At 46.8% G+C, this 17,472-nt stretch overlaps 1 protein-coding gene across 1 annotated transcript; it reads right to left on the bottom strand.

Moving 5' to 3' along the window:
• Positions 1-3,639: 3,639 nt before the first annotated feature.
• On the bottom strand, positions 3,640-4,041 carry LOC308536184 (small integral membrane protein 10-like protein 2A). The gene has a single exon (XM_081115270.1). It carries the CDS (start codon positions 4,009-4,011, stop codon positions 3,775-3,777), a length of 237 nt encoding a protein of 78 aa, XP_080971396.1. The 5' UTR covers positions 4,012-4,041; the 3' UTR covers positions 3,640-3,774.
• Positions 4,042-17,472: the final 13,431 nt, after the last annotated feature.

Below are 17,472 nucleotides of genomic sequence, written 5' to 3'. Positions count from 1 at the left end.
AGGCACTGGGAGTGGAGCTCCGATGGGACTTGGGATCTAAGGTGGGGGGAAGGGAAGCTTCTTTCCCTGTGGTTTATCTCCTCCAAAACTCTGCACCCACGTGGCCGGCAGGGAGGCGACGGGGACCTTGCCACCTGCTGCTGCCGAGGGGCTTCTGGTGAAACACAATGATCTGCAGACAGACAATTGCACCTCACTTCCCTCATCCCACCCTTGGGTTTCAACTGAAGTGCTTTGTAACACCAGGCTCTAAAATGAAGCTGAGACTTAGGTATTAGTTTCTTCAAACAAGGTTGTGAGTGGGACAATTGCCACCTGCGGGGCCAGGCCTATGCTGCCGCCTTCCCCTCATGGGGGCAGTGGTCCAGGGCCAGTGGGGTCCCCAGCGCCTCCTGAGGAGGCCCTGCCCACCTGTAGCCCTCTGCGGGTGCTCCCTTCCCCAGCTCCTGGGCATCAATGATCTCACCACTGGCCCCTCTGTCCTCCAGGGCTATTGCACCACACCAGAAACAGGAGCCTTCCAGTTTTATTTATTTTATTGAACTTAAGGACTTTTTAATAACTTAGACAACAAGTTTTGACAACACCAGAAACAAGAACATTTCTGACCAGTACAGAGTGCACGCACACAGAAAACTGAGTTATCCTATTCAGGTTGGTGTCTCTGATTGCGTAGAATTTCCGCTGCCTGGAAAACGGATGACTAACAGGTAAAGTGCACTGAGAGCCAGTCAAGCAGCCAGGGCCCAGTGGGTTGGCGGGAGGTGGGAGAGCAGAAGCAGCTCACACTACTCAAGGCCAAAATGGTAAGAAAAGCAGCGCAGGAACAGGCTAAGGACTGGTGGCTGGCCCCTCCCCCAGCCATTCCCTTGGAGCAGAGGCAGCCACAGCCAGAGCCAGAGCAGCCAGAGCCACAGCGGACTTCCTGTGTCCCCCTGGATGGGGAAGAGCTTCCTGGCAGGGGAGCAGGTCTATGAGGCCAGGGGACCCTGAGGTTCAGAGACATATTTCTCCCTGTGGGACACCAGCACACATTCAGTGAGGAGCCTCCCTCATGCCATTCCCAGGTCTTCTTCCTCCCTGGCCAGCCCAGGAAGAGGCTGGAGCTGAGGATGGAGTCACCCAGAGGGTGAGACCTGGGCTTGAAAGGGGCACATCTGTGTCTCATCCCCAAGGAGGCCCCTGGTCCTCCTCCCATCTTCTACAGCCGTGTTGCTCTCCTTTTTCTGCGGCTGTCCCCAGAGAGCTACGGATGGAGTTGGCAGGCAGGCTGGCAGGCTCCCAAAAGTGGTCCTGGTTGGACAGGGCTGGGGTGGAGGGGCCACCAGGACCAGGGGCTCCCAGGTGACTTGGCACAAGGAAGGAAGCCATCAGGCCCTGTTAGTGGGAAACTGCAGGGGGCACGTGGGAGCCTTGGTCCCCAGTCCTATGGGGAGGCAGGAGGAGTACTTCACCCAGGCCCCAGGCTCCAGCTGGGCAGCTGAGTAGGGCAGATGTTGTGAGACTGGGCCACACCGTCCCTTGGGCTGACCACCCTACTGTGGTCTCCAGTCTCAGGGGCTCTGAGAACTTGGGCTGGACAGCAGCCAGTGTCAGAGCAGATGTGGGACCGAGGGTGGGTGGTGAGGGCCAGGTCTCTCCTGGCTCCCCTCTGGGCTGTTTCTGGCCATGCTGGTGCACCAGTCAGCAGCACAGCCCGGGCCTCCAGGACCAGTCCAAGCCCATCTGGAGGAGAGTCTCCTGTGTGCTCCTGGGTGTGGGGGATCCGAGCCTGGGGACAGAGAAGTGGGTTCCTTGTCTCCACCCCCCACAGGTCACCCTTTACCCTCTGGTCACATCATGTCCGCAGGAGCTACCCCCACCTCCCCTCCCAAACTGAGAGGCTTGTGCCCAATTGTGCAGAAGCCCTTGGTTAAGCCTGGGGTGGGGGTGGGAAGACCTGGCTCTGTGGGTGAGGACCTTAGCTGCCCAGGGGATCCTTGCACTCATCTCTCTTGTGCCCATCTCAGCTCAGACTGTCCTCCTGTGTTTCCTGTGACCACCCATACCACTCCAAGGAAAGCTGGTTCCCCACATTCCCCACCCTGAACCTCTCTCCTGCGCTCCCCTGGAGCCTTGGGAGCCCTTGCCCCATTCCGCTGGGCCAGGTCTTCCAGAAGCCTGGGGTGCGGGTGGGGGAGTGCAGGCCTTAGGGAAGATTTAGCTCCACCACTCCCTATCTGTGTGACAAGGGCAAAGGTGAGCCCCCCCTCCCAGAACCCGTTTCCCATGTCAGCAGGGAGAGAGAAGAGAACACCCTCATGGTGTGCTAGGAGATTTCAGTGCCCAGGTGACGTCGTCCTGTCCTTGCCCACGCCAGAGCCGGACCTCTGGGCTGCCCCATACCTCGTGGCCTCTGCCAGGCACGCCCTTCATCTCCTCCTCAGCCAGGCCCTTCACTCAGCTGCTAGCAGGAAGCTCTAGGGGCAGGGGGTCCTTGGGCACAGATTTGACTCTTGATGAGGCCGGAGAAGGGGTGAGTCACTGGCTACAACCACTGGCTCCTGAAACAAAGACATGAGACTTGAGAGTTGCCTCCCTACCCAGAGAGGCCCCCCCTTCTCCAAGTGTTGCCTTCTCCACAAGCCCCTTCTCCATCTGCTTTCCCCACCCCAGCCTGACACCTGCCTCTGCTCAAGGAAATCCACATTTTCCCAGGTGCTTTGGGCTCACAGGGCACTCCTGGACGTAGTCTGGGCCAAAGGAGGGCATGCTGTGGCAAGGGGAGGGCTGGGGGTGGCAGAAGAGGAAAACCGGGGGGAGTGCTAGGGAGGAAGGCATCTCTCCACGCTCCGGAAAGAGGAAGGAGGAGAGCAAAGGGGAGAGCAGGGGCAGGATTCCGGGGGCTGCAGAGTCCGGGGGCCGGAGTGCTGAGAAGGGGACAGACCTGGGGTTCCAGGCTCCCTGTCCGGGAGGGTGAAGTGTGGTACCATCTTTTCTCCTCTAGGGCCTTCCTGTGGGCCACCCCAGCCCATCCCCCTCCATTGCCTCTGGCTCAGGTGACACTTCCTGGGCCTCTGGGGATGGGGGGGGGGGCGGCTGGCTGTGGGCGGGAGGGGGCACCCAGGAAGGGACACCCAGGTCTCCAAGGGTGGTGGGCTGAACCTCTGAGATGCAAGATGCCTAAGCTACAGCCGCCCCTCACCCCCAGTTTGGAATCACGGCAAGGGACTCCAAGAGCCTGTGACTCCCTGTCTGCCTCCGCTCCGCAGCTCTCTGGGCTGGCTTCCTTGGGTCCTTCCATATCCACCCCCCCCACCCCAAACCCCAGGGGCCTAGACGACTAGATGCCATGGCAACCGCCTCCCTCCAGCCCACAGGTGCAACCTCTCTCTGGCAGCCTACCTTTTGGCTGAGACCAGTCAAAGCAAGTCCCTGCAGCAGCATTTCCTCCTGGTTTCCCACTTCGGCCAATGTGAGGCAACAGGTCGGCTGTACTCGGAGAATTTTCTGGAGCCCCAGGGAAAGGGCCCGTTTTGTCCGTTTCTGTGCAACGCGGCACTGGCCGCCACGCGGGTGCGCAGGTCACGCCTGGGTCCGGGGTTCCGTGGCCCTGGGGGCTCGGTGGCCAGCGTCCTCTCGGGCAGCTCTTGGGTCCAGGGGCCCGGGCCACCCCTCCTCCTTTCCGCGCCGCGTCCCCGCGACCTGGGCGGCCCGGCTGTCCTCCATGTGGGCGGGCGGGCGGGCGGGCGGGCGGGGGCGGCACCCTCCCGCGGCCGCTGTGGCCACAGGCGCTCACTCGATCCTCACCTGCAGGCGGACGTTGAACATCACGGAGGCCACGATGTAGAAGTAGGGGAAGTTCATGCGCAGCCGCCAGGCCAGGTCAAAGAAGGTGAGCAGCGTGCGCGTGAGCCCCTTGCAGAAGGCGCCATAGGAGCCGGGGGCCACGGCCAAGCGCGACAGTCGCACCGCCAGACCGGATAGGGCCGCTGCCGCCGCCGCCACCGACAGAGCCGCTGACACCGCCATGGGCCGGTCAGTCTCAGGCCTCGCTGACCAGCAGGACCAGGAGCCAAGGGCAGTTGTTCAGGAGGTCTGGAGCGCCCCGCCAGCCCTGGAAGCCCTCCTGCCCGGCTCCGCACTTCGTCTCCTCCCTAGCTCATCTCTAGAGAAAGCTGCAGCAGCTCCTGCCCCTCCTCCAAGGCCCACAGACAGCCCCGCCTCTTCGCCGGCTCCTTGAGGTGTGGCCACCGGCATAGCCTCGCCCCCATTTTTATCTACCTTTCTTGCCTGCAGCCTCAGAGCCTCTGCAGGGAATATAGCCCGGACCAATGGCACCGGCCCTGTTGGCAAGGCCTCCCCAGGACATGGCCCAGTTGGCAAGCCCAGGCTTTTCAGAGCAGAGCCCGAGGGCTTGAGCTAATTAGAAAGCGGTGCTCCCCAGGGATTACTTTTGTGGAAAGCCCTAGAGCAGAGTGGAGGGCAGAAGTTCTGGACTGGTATACTGAGTCCTTACCGAAGGCCCACCATTCACTGTCTCCACAGAAAATGTGGCCACCCAACCCATCATTCCTTTGTTTAATTCATATTTCTCTAGTACTAATGCACTATGGCGTTCCAACAAACCCAGAAAATATCCTTTCTGGTACATTTGCTGGTCATGTGTGTTTTTCTTTATTCATGAACTAGAGGCCCGGTGCACAAAAATTTGTGGACTCGGCGGGGAGGGGGGTCCCTCAGCCCGGCCTGTGCCCTCTCGCAGTCTGGGACCCCTCGGGAGATAACAACCTGCTGGCTTAGGCCTGCTCCCGGGTGGCAGAGGGCAGGCCCAATCCCTAGGTGCAGCCCCTGGTCGGGCTCAGAGCAGGGCTGATTGGGGAGTTGGGGCGCCGCCCCCTGTCTTGCACAGAGCAGGGTGATCAGGAGGTTGCGATGCCACCCTCAGTCATGCTCAGGGTAGGGCCGATTGGGGGGTTGGGGCACCGTCCCCTGTCACACTCAAGGCAGGGTCGATGGGGAGGTTGCGGCGCCACCCCCTGTCATGCACAGAGCAGGGCCAATCAGGGGGTTGGGGCACTGCCCCCTGTCACTCACAGAGCAGGGCCCATCAGGGGGTTGGGGCGCTGTACCCTGTCATGCACAGAGCAGGGCCCATCAGGGGTTTGGGGCGCCGCCCTCTATCACCCACAGAGCAGGGCCGATCAGGGGGTTGGGGCGCCGCCACTCTCACACTCAGGGCAGGGCCAATGGGGAGGTTATGGCTCTACCCCGTCACACACAGAGCAGGGCCCGTGGGGGGGGGGGTGCGGGGAGGTTGGGGCGCTGCACCCTGTCACAAACAGAGCCGCAGGGCGATCAGGGGGTTGGGGCACCTTCCCCTGTCACAAACAGAGCAGGGTGGATAGGGAGGTTGTGGCCCCGCCCCCTGTCACACACAGAGCCACAGGGCGATCAGGGGGTTTGGGCACTGCCCCCCGTCACACTGATCCAGGTGCCGGGAGGCCTCGCGGCTCTGCTGATCCCAGTGCTGGGAGGCATATTACCCTTTTACTATATAGGGTAGAGGCCTGGTGCACGGGTGGTTGCCGGCTGGTTTTCCCTGAAGGGTGTCCTGGATCAGGGTGGGGGTCCCCACTGGGGTGCCTGGCCAGCCTGGGTGAGGGGATGATGGCTGTTTGTAGCTGGTCACACATCCTTCAGGGTGGGGGTCCCCACTGGAGTGCCTGGCCAGCCTGGGTGAGGGGATGATGGCTATTTGCAGCTGGTCACACACCCTTCAGGGTGGGGGTCCCCACTGGGGTGCCTGGCCAGTCTGGGTGAGGGGCTGAGGGCTGTTTTCAGGCTGGGGGTGACTGAAGCTCCCAACCGCTCCTTTTTTTCTTTTTTTCTTTTTTTATTCTGGGCCAGCTTTAGCTTTGAGGCTTGGCTCCAGCTCTTAGGCCTCCGCTGCTGAAAGTAGGTTTCTGGCCTTTGCTTACAGTGTTGCAATCCTGCTGGCTGAAGCCTGGCGACTAAAGCAGGTTTCTGGGGTTTTGTTTAGCTTCAATATTTGTTACATAGTTGCTTAGAGTTGCAGCTCAGAGGCCTGCAGCGGCAGGCGGGGAACGTTGGAGTCCTCCGTCACTGAAGCAAGCAAGCCTCATGTTAGTTTCAAGCTGCCTGGCTGCCGGCCGCCATCTTGGCTGGCAGTTAATTTGCATATCGCCCTGATTAGCCAATGGGAAGGGTAGCGGTCGTACGCCAATTACCATGTTTCTCTTTTATTAGATAGGATTGCCCCATTGCTCTTACCTTTCACTCCATAGTGATTTCTAAGGATTCCTGTTAGTCTGTTTTTGCCCTGGATATTGCAGGTCTTCTCAGATTTTCATTTGCCCTTTTCATGACTTTTTCTTGCTGGTGGGCTTAAAAGCCCTTTCATGGTTTCATCTCATCTTTATTCTAAACCAAATCCAACCCAAACTTGACCATGATTTCACAACTATTGAAATGCTTGCGCTTCATTATAGTTATGACTTTTAAAAATCTATCTGCAGGAAGTGGATTTAGGAAGAACTCATCCAAGTTTTCAAGAGGAAGGCTGGCCTGAGTATTAAGGCCCTCTCAAAATGTCTGTTCACTGTCGCAAGTGAACAGCCCTATGGCATCCATATAAATGTTTACAGAACTCAGCAGATTCATGTACACTGATTGAGCAATTGTTATACCTACATGGTCAAGGAAAAACAACAAGTTTCAGAGACACTAGATTATTGTGTGTCATCATGTTATCATGATTTTATCAATAACATAACTATGCATGGATATGAGTGCATAAAAAATACCAGGGCAGATATATCAAATTCGTCAACATTGTTTAACTCTGGTTAAGACAGTAGGAAGGATGACATAACACTTTTTACTGTGTATATCTATGCATATCTACATGTATATAAGTATTACTTGTGTAATTCAATGAAAATATTAATTATTTGAAAAAGGGGCCACAGAAATATAGACTTGAGCCACATAGGAACCCATTGTTCTATACTGGATCCAGCTTAATTCATTTGCAGTGCCTGTTTTCTCCAAACATTTTTGCAATCTCTCCTTAGCCTCATCTCATTTATTTTTAACATTTGATTTTGAAACAATTAGGGACAGGACGTCGAAAAAATAATACAGAAAAGACCTTGTGCCTTTCACCTAGCTTACCCAATGGTAAGATTTTTCATAGATGCAGTATAGTATCAAAACTTGGAAATTGACTTTGGTACATTACTGTTAACTAGACCACAGCCTAATTCAGCATTCACCATATTTTCTAGCCTGCATTAATTTGTGTGTGTGCATATGTATTGCTCTAGCAATTTTTTCTCATGTCAGGATTTGTGTAATCACCACTACAATCAAAATACAAAAATATTTCATCACCACATAAGAACTCCTTCGGGCTCTTTGTTCTCGCTTAGTCACCCTGTACATATTTTGTTAGAGTTATATCTATTTCATTTTCTCTGGAGTGGCTGCACAAAATAGTATGTGTCTAATTTTGGTTTTCACATGTCCGTTGTTAGTATATAGAACTGCAATTGATTTTTCAAATTATATTTTATTGATTTTACAGAGGAAAGGAGAGGGAGAGAGAGACAGAAACATCAATGTTGATAGAGATTTATTGCTCGGCTGCCTCCCACATGCCCCACACTAGGGATAAAACCTGCAACCCGGGCATATGCCCTGACTGGAATCGAACCATGACTTTCTGGTTCAGAGGTTGATGCTCAACCACTAAGCCATGCCAGCTGGGCGGTATGCTTCTCATTCTTTTAGATATTTTTAGATTTGTTTTATGGCTTTAAGAAGAGCATCCCTCTGGAGTGATTCCAGAGGAAGGCAATGTGGGTGATGAAAGAACTGGATCCATGCCTTGTGATGAATGAAATGTTTGTAGTTTAGAGAACAAAGACATAAAAGAGATATGAGATTTCCTTCAAGTACTTGAAGGCCTACTATGCTGGAGAGGGATTAAACTATCACAGTACTATTCTGTGGTTTGGAATTTAGGCCAGTTGGCTGAAACTGTCTTTGGCCAATTTAAGGAATGTACAACCTTGAGAAGCAATAAGGCTCCTGTCATTTGCGTATCTTAGCACCACTTGGAAATTATTGGTCAGGGATATTGTTAAATTAAGTTTTCCATGATAGGGTCATTAAACTAGATGACTTGAAAGAACCTTTACAGAAATAATCGGGCCTAGGAAACTAAGATGGCAGCATAGATAAACACCAGGAAATTGCCGCCTCCCACAACAATTGAAAAATACCGCAAAGGACAGAGCAGACATCACCTAGAACAATAGGAAAGCTGGCTGAGTGTAAATTCTACAACTAGAAGGAAAGAAAAGCACACTGAGAGCCACAGGAGCTGCAGAGGTGAAGTGCAGAGGTACGGCGGCTCGTGCGCGCAGAAAGGGGGTGGCACCTGAGGACGCGGCTGTTTTTTTTGAATCACAAGCTCCCGACTGCTCTGAACTCCGGTTCCGGGAAGTCTCTGGGGACCCAGGACTTATACGGAGAGAAGCTGGACTGTCGGGCAGTGAGCGAACTTGAGGGCGGCTTTCCCTCAGAGGTTCTTGCAGCAATTACCGGGTCACTGAGATGCGTGACTCCTTAGGAGAATCAGCCATAGTTGCTTGCTCCACTCTTTGATTCCCTGAGACCCCGCCCCACCCAGGCTGCGGCAGAGGCTTTTGCATGTGAATGTACCTAACTGCAGCCGAGCCAGGCAGACCCGGAACTTCCAAGAGAAGGCCCAAGGCCCCGCAGTGGCTTGCATTGCTTCACAGCTGAGCCTCTTCGTGGCTCCTGCTGTGTGGCCTCAGGCAGAGGCTGAATTAGCACCTCCTTAGATCCAGGAGCCACTGTACCCAGTGGTCAGAGGGGGACCATCCAGATTGCAACTCCTCAGATCCATAAGGGACGCACTCAGGGAGCAGACTCAGTGAGCACCAAAGCCCCACTGAAGCAAGTCTTGCCCCAGAAGGGTGTCTTCAGCACAGAAGTTCTCCCACTTCAGACACAGCTGATTCTCACAGCTAATTGGCCTGGAGGTCAATTCCTCCCAGTGATCCTACAACAACCAAGGCACCAAGAGTGCACCAAGAGTGTCCACCTCAGGTAACTGGGGAGGCTGAGCCACTGGGCCCTACAGGACACCTGGCGCGCAGGGCCACTCTATCAACACAGGGAAGCAGCCAAAATGCGGAGACAAAGAAACAGGTCACAAATGGCAGAAATGGAGGAAAGCAAACGACTGGATATAGAGTTCAAGGCCACGTTTATAAGGTTTTTCTTTTTTTTTTTGAGTATGAAACTTTTAATCTCTGCAATTTATAAATTTTTAATTTTTTTGATGTTTTATTTTATTTTATTTTTTTTAATTGCTTAAAGTATTACAAAGGGTATTACATATGTGTCCATTTTATCCCCCCGCCCTAGACAGTCCCCTAGCCTCCCTTATCCCCCAGTGTCTTATGTCCATTGGTTATGCTTATATGCATGCATACAAGTCCTTTAGTTGATCTCTTACCCCCCTACCTCCTGCCGCCCAACCCTCCCCGGCCTTCCCGCTGCAGTTTGACAATCTGTTTGAGGCAGCTCTGCCTCTGTATCTATTATTGTTCAAAAGTTTATAGTGGTCTCTATTATCCATGAATGAGTGAGATCATGTGGTATTTCTCCTTCATTGACTGGCTTATTTCACTTAGCATAATGCTCTCCAGTTCCATCCATGACGTTGCAAATGGTAAGAGTTCCTTCCTTTTTAGAGCAGCATAGTATTCCATCGTGTAGATGTACCACAGTTTTCTAATCCATTCATCTACTGATGGGCACTTAGGCTGTTTCCAGATCTTAGCTATGGTGAATTGTGCTGCTATGAACATAGGGGTGCATATATCCTTTCTGATTGGTGTTTCTGGTTTCTTGGGATATATTCCTAGAAGTGGGATCACAGGGTCAAATGGGAGTTCCATTTGAAGTTTTTTGAGGAAACTCCATACTGTCTTCCATAGTGGCTGCACCAGTCTGCATTCCCACCAGCAGTGCACAAGTGTTCCTTTCTCTCCACATCCTCTCCAGCACTTGTCGTTTGCTGATTTGTTGATGATAGCCAGTCTGACAGGTGTGAGATGGTACCTCATTGTTGTTTTGATTTCCATCTCTCAAATGATTAGTGACTTTGAGCATGTTTTCATATGTCTCTTGGCTTTCTGAATGTCCTCTTTTGAAAGGTGTCTATTTAGGTCCTTTGCCCATTTTTTGATTGGATTGTTTATCTTCCTTTTGTTGAGTTGTATGAGTTCCCTATAAATTTTGGAGATTAGGCCCTTATCAGATATGACATTGGCAAATATGTTTTCCCACACAGTGGGTTTTCTCGTTGTTTTGTTGATGGTTTCTTTTGCTGTGCAGAAGCTTTTTATTTTGATGTAGTCCCATTTGTTCATTTTCTCTTTAGTTTCAAGTGCCCTAGGAGCTGTATCAGTGAAGAAATTGCTTCGGCATATGTCTGAGATTTTGTTGCCTTTGGATTCTTCTAGAATTTTTATGGTTTCCTGTCGTACATTTAAGTCCTTTATCCATTTTGAGTTTATTTTTGTGTATGGTGTAAGTTGGTGGTCTAGTTTCATTTTCTTGCATATATCTGTCCAATTTTCCCAACACCATTTATTGAAGAGACTATCTTGGCTCCATTGTATGTTCTTGCCTCCTTTGTCAAATATTAATTGAGCATATTGGTTCGGGCCGATTTCTGGGCTCTCTATTCTATTCCATTGATCTATATGCCTATTCTTGTGCCAGTACCAGGCAGTTTTGAGAACAGTGGCTTTGTAATACAACTTGCTATCTGGTATTGAGATCCCACCTACTTTGTTCTTTTTCAGGATTGCTGCAGCTATTCGGGGTCTTTTTTATTCCAAATGAATTTTTGGAGAGTTCATTCTAGATCTCTGAAGTATGCCGTTGGTATTTTAATGGGAAGTGCGTTGAATTTATAGATTGCTTTGGGTAGTATGGACATTTTAATGATGTTGATTCTACCAATCCATGAACACGGTATGTTCTTCCATCTGTTTATGTCTTCCTCTATCTCTTTTTTCAACGTCCTGTAGTTTTCTGAGTAGAGGTCTTTTACCTCTTTAGTTAAGTTTATTCCTAGGTAGCTTAATTTTTTTGGTGCGATGGTAAACGGGATTGTTCTTATAATCTCTCTTTCTGAAAGTTCACTATTGGTGTATAGAAATGCCTCAGATTTCTTGGGGTTAATTTTGTATCCTGCTACATTGCCAAATTCATGTATTAAGTCTAGTAGCTTTTTGATGGAGTCTCTAGGGTTTTGTATGTATAATATCATGTCGTCTGCAAATAAGGACAGTTTTACTTCCTCTTTTCCAATTTGGATGCCTTTTATTTCTTCTTCTTGCCGAATTGCAATGGCTAACACTTCCAGTACTATGTTGAACAGGAGTGGTGAGAGGGGGCATCCCTGTCTTGTTCCTGTTCTTAGGGGAAATGGTGTTAGTTTTTGTCCATTGAGTATGATGTTGGCTGTGGGCCTGTCATATATGGCTTTTATTATGTTGAGGTATGATCCTTCTACTCCCACCTTGCTGAGAGCTTTTATCAAAAATGGGTGTTGAATTTTGTCAAATGCTTTTTCTGCATCAATTGATATGACCATGTGGTTTTTTTCTTTCAATTTGTTTGTGATGTATCACGTTTATTGATTTGCGGATATTGTACCATCCTTGCATCCCTGGGATAAATCCTATAAGGTTTTTCAAGAATTTTATGGAAACCGCCGATAAATTTAATGAATCCCTCAATAAGTATAGTGAGACCATGGAGGACATGAAAAAGGACCAACTAGAAATTAAGCATACACTGACTGAAATAAAGAATAATTTACAGAGATCCAACAGCAGACAAGAGGATCCCAAGAATCAAGTCAAAGATTTGAAATACAAAGAAACAAAAAATACCCAACCGAAAAAGAAAAAAGAAAAGAGATTCCAAAAATATGAAGATAGTGTAAGGAACCTCTGGGACAACTTCAAGTGTACCAACATCAGAATTATAGGGGTACCAGAAGAAGAGAGAGGGCAAGATATTGAAAACCTTTTTGAAGAAATAATGACAGAAAACTTCCCCTACCTGGTGAAATAAATGGACTTACAAGTCCAGGAAGCGCAGAGAACCCCAAACAAAAGGAACCCAAAGAGGACCACACCAAGACACATCATAAATAAAATGCCAAGAGCAAAAGATAAAGAGAGAATCTTAAAAGCAGCAAGAGAAAGAAAGTCAGTTACCTACAAGGGAGTACCCATACGACTGTCAGCTGATTTCTCAACAGAAACCATGCAGGCCAGAAGAGACTGGCAAGAGATATTCAAAGTGATGAATAGCAAGAACCTGCAACCAAGATTACTTTATCCAGCAAAGCTATCATTCAGAATAGAAGGTCAGATAAAGAGCTTCATGGATAAGAAAAAGCTAAAGGAGTTCATCACCACCAAACCAGCATTATATGAAATGCTGAAAGGTATTCTTTAAGAAGAGGAAGAAGAAAAAGGAACTCTTACCATTTGCCACAGCATGGATGGAACTGGAGAGCGGATAAATACCACAGGATCTCACTCATTTGTGGAACATAATGAACAACATAAACTGATGAACAAGGACTGATCCAGAGACGGAGAGGCATTGATTGGACTGTCGGGCCTTGGAGGGAAGGTAGGGGAGGGGAGGGGTAAGGGGGAAAGATCAACCAAAGGACTTATATGCAAGCATATAGGCCTAACCAATGGACACGGACAACGGGGGGGTGAGGGCATGAGTGGGGGGGGGGTGGGTAGAGGGTAACGTGGGGACAAGGACACATATGTAATATCTTAATCAATAAAAAATATATTTAAAAAATAATAATAATAATAATAAAAAAAAGAACCTTTACAATTCCGGGCTCTTTTGCTTCCAAGTTCACTGATATTTGTGTTCATTATAAAATTAAGTAATTTTATTTTGTAATATATTTGGAAAAAAATTTTTTATTTTATTTAATCATTGTTTAAAGTATTACAAATAGTAGTACGTATGTCTCCTTTTTGCCCATTGACCTCCCCCCTGGAAAAAAATTTTATAACAAGCATAAAACTATGCTTAAAATGACACCCTGGCCAGTGTGGCTCTGTTGATTTCAGCATCGTCTCATGCACCAAAAAGTTGTGGGGTCTATTCCTGGTCAGGGTACATACCTAGGTTGTGGGTTCCACCCCCAGTAGCTACTTAATGTTTCTCACATCGATGTACTCTCTCTCTCTCTCTCTCTCCTCCCCCTTCTTCTCTCTCTACAATCAGTAAAAACATATCCTCCAGAGAGGATAACAAAATAAAAAAAACTATGTTTAAAATGAATAAATCGAGAGGGGGGAGAGAGAGAGCAAGCGGGAGAGTGAGTGAGAGTTAGTTCAAGCCAAAATGGCCGACAGAGTCTCTGCTGGTTTCTGAATATTTAAAATACAAATACAGATAGACAAAAAGAAAAAAAAAATAAAAATAAAATAAAATGAATAAATCTTTAAAATCACATTAAAATTTGAAGTGAAGTTCTTGTAGGCAGCATAGAAATTTTTTTTAAAAATCTACTCTGTCAGTTTCTGTTTTGTTGTTGTTGTTGTTGTTATTATTATTATTATTATTATTATTATTATTTTGTTAATCCTCACCTGAGGATATTTTTCCATTGGTTTGTTTAAGAGAGAGTGGGAGGGGGAGAGACAGAGAGAGAGAGCAAAACATCGTTGTGATAGAGCCTGCAATTGTGTTACACACCCTTGACCAGAATTAAACCCGGGACCTTTCAGTCCACAGGCCGAAGCTCTAAACACTGAGCCAAACAGGCTAGGGCGATTTTCTTTCTTCTTGTTGCATACCAAACCTAACCTCATTCAGCAGTCAGTTTGAAACTTTTTTGTTTCACATTGATGAATAAATTCACTCTGGCATTCATCGTATACTTGTTTTAAACTGAAGCATAATCTTATTTGAGCAGCCATCTAATTGCTTGTGTTGTCCAGTGAAACTTAACCTCATTCCAACAATCATATTCAGGATTGTTTCTCACACTGAGAATAGCCTTATTGCAGCAGTCTGCATGATGTCTCACACTGAACCATAACCTTTCCCAGTAAAAATTTCCTGTTTTTGTCTCACACAGAACAAGTGGTTTTTGTCTCACATGAACAAGTGGTTGTCTTTGTGCTTGTGGTTTCACAATGAATCTAAACTTTGATCCAGTGCATTGTTTCATGCTTGAATCTAAAATTATTCCATAGTCAGATTTACCTGTTTGTTATCAAATATTGAACCCTAATTTTATTCCAAGTGCCATCCATGCTTGTTGTCTCACTCTGAACCTTAATATAATTCATGTAAGTCATTTTAAAAAGTAAATGTGACTGCTTTAGTTTAGTGACTAATATTTTAAATAAATTGATCTGTCTGATTGCTATGGTTAAAAAAACTTTTTTCCCATTTTTTAGGAAAAAAACTGCAACACAGATGAACTTAGTAGAGAGTAGTGAAAACAGAATTACATTTAAAACATAATTTAGAGCCCTTACTGGTTTGGCTCAGTGGATAGAGCGTCAGCCTGCGGACTCAAGGGTCCCAGGATCGATTCCGGTCAAGGGCATATACCTTGGTTGCGGGCACATCCCCAGTAGGGAGTGTGCAGGAGGCAGCTGATCAGTGTTTCTCTCTCATTGATGTTTCTAACTCTCTATCCCTCTCCCTTCCTCTTTGTAAAAAATCAATAAAATATATTAAAAAAATAAAACATAATTTAGAAAACAAATGTACTTCCTTTGGATTAGTAACTATGATATATAAATTTGGTACCAAAAGCCAACAAGAATCAAATACAGACATTTGTGTCTTATCATGTTTGAATGCATTATAAAGACAACAAAAATAAGTTTTAAACTTTTACAAGACATAAATATATGAACATATAAATAGAAAAAAACTGTTCCTTGTTTATTTTAACCCCAAATTGTCCTCTATATTCAGTAACAAAATTTTTACTTTTCAAAAATATATGACAGGTATCAGTAAAAATTCTCATTTTAATAAAAAATATTCATTTTTCATTTTATAATACACAGGTTAGGTATTAGTATTTTTAAATGGAACAATTTAATGCAAAACCTGTGTTGCTTTACTATAAATAGAGAAGACAAAGCTACTACTATATCATATCTTATTACAGCATATAAGGCATTTCTCACTCCTCTCATTTTTCTTCTTCAATCTTGAAAACACCAGTCACATCAGCAGAGGGAAGTTCATTCAGTACTTTTTAATAAAGTGTCTTCATAAAATGATTTCTCTACATTTATGAGATTTGATAACACCTTCTGATTCTGCAGATTCATCTCTCTCCAATTGCTGCTACCTGAACAATTTGTATTTGTGGCAACTGAATAACCGATGTTTGTGGTGTCTCAATTACTCCTTGGACATGTAGTGTTTGGCCTGAGGGCAATTACACTAGAGTTACAGCTGGGGAGCTGCTTCTGCTACTAGATCTAGCTACAGAAACCTGAGCTAAATCAGAGATTGAATTTTGATCAATCTAAGTTTGCATATGTGCAGATTTGCTCTCTGTCACAGAATGTTACATAGAATCTGTTCCACCCTGCTGGGATTCAATTGTTTGCATTTTACTTAATATATTTTTCCTGGCATATTTGCTCATTATTAAGATATTTGTAGTCAAGGCTTTGCTCCTTCCCCCTTTCCTCCTTCATATAACCCTCCATGATGTCATTTCTGTAATGGACCACCCTACTGATTACAGACGGGAAGCGGGGGAGATGATGAGCCCACCACCCATCTTACTGCAATTGGCCCCGCCTGGCCCTCAGTCACCTCTGTTGTGCAGCTGTCTTCTCTGCCTAGACAGGACCTGGAGCAGTCATTTTTTATGCCACACACTTGGCACTAACATTATTTGTGTGTTTTTTAAATCTTTATTGTTGAAGCACTAACATTATTTGAGTCTTCGTCTTAATGCTTCTTGTCTCCTTTAAGAAAGGACAACGATCTCAAGGTTGGTTCTTATGCTACTCTTGCTAAAATGCTAAAATATAATAATTTTGCAGATGCAGCTGAAACTAATGAGCTTGACTGGGATTGCAACTAGATAAATTTAACTAACTGCAAAGAAGAAATCAACATGTAATTAACCAAATAGTGTATATAAGCAATGACTAAGAATTCCTTTAGGGAGACAGAGCTTTGGATGTTAATCCTCTGTCTTCTTTACCCATTATAAGTAAATAAAACTACCTAATGATAGCCATATCCGGTTCTTGAATAGACCACCCCAAGTGTCAAACCCCTTGAAATCAGTAACATCCCTACCAATAACAGTTCCAGGTATTATCATTCTTGTTGTCTCACAATAGACCTTAAAGTTACTCCACTGAACATCAGGTGCCTTTAAAGAGGTAAATCAGAATATAGTGCTGTGAGAAAGTTAACATAATGCCCTCTAAGGGGAAACCAGACTCCAAAGCTTGGAGATTCTATTGTTCAAAACTCAGCGTGTCAAGAAGGAGATCTACATGGACCTTGAGATTTTGAGCTAGATAGAGAGAGCATCCGGTTTTGAATTCACCACTTTCATGCAAGGTGTTGTAGTCACAACAAAGATATTTTTATCAACTTCCATAGTTCTTCAGCAGCTGGAGCAGTTGAAGGAAAAGGCCAAAGATGCATTCAGAAGGATGGTTTCCTTTCTTTATTTCATGCTTTACAATTCTCTAGAAGCATGACATATGGGTCAGTTTATGTAGGAGTCTGAGCAGGGGCCTTGGTACAGCTGAAGAGTAAAGGTATTTTGTTTTGAAAGGCAGAAGGAATAGGGAAAATGAGACAGGAAAGTTAAAACAAGGCCAAACAATGTGGGCAATTTGCAGCCAGTTTGTAACTAACAAGCCATTATCTTCCCCAGCTAAAGACACTTGAGAGCAAATGGTTAAAAATCTCCCTAATGAGATAATACAGAAAGGGATGGTACCAGGGAAAGGAAAAAAAGGCAGTTTTACTCCCTAAGCCAGTGGTTCTCAACCTTGGCTGCACATTAGAATCACCTGGGAATCTTTTTAAAATCCCTACTCACTCTTAAGATTCGCTGAGAGCCTGTCTGCACTTCATAAGCCAGATGTATAGGTTTGCTTGCTTTGCTTTTTCAGTAAAGGTGCATGTTTTAATTACTTTAATAAATTGGCTTTTCACAACACAGGTAAGGTCTCTTGTATAAATTAGTTTATATGAGAAGACAAGGATCAAGGTTGGGAATGGCCCTCTCCCACTGACTCAGGGGGCTGTTTGGTAATACCTCTCTGGTATCTGTGAGAGGTGTCTCTAACAGGAGTA

This window comes from Myotis nattereri (genome assembly GCF_964212035.1).
Source record: "Myotis nattereri genome assembly, chromosome: X".
In the NCBI taxonomy this organism is placed as follows: Eukaryota; Metazoa; Chordata; class Mammalia; order Chiroptera; family Vespertilionidae; genus Myotis; species Myotis nattereri.
Note: the sequence above shows the minus strand (reverse complement) of the source record. Positions and strands in the feature narration are given on the sequence as shown.

Bases quoted from the DNA above. Each gene is read 5' to 3' on its own strand.
- LOC308536184 (XM_081115270.1), bottom strand. From the start codon at position 4,011: ATGGCGGTGTCAGCGGCTCTGTCGGTGGCGGCGGCGGCAGCGGCCCTA.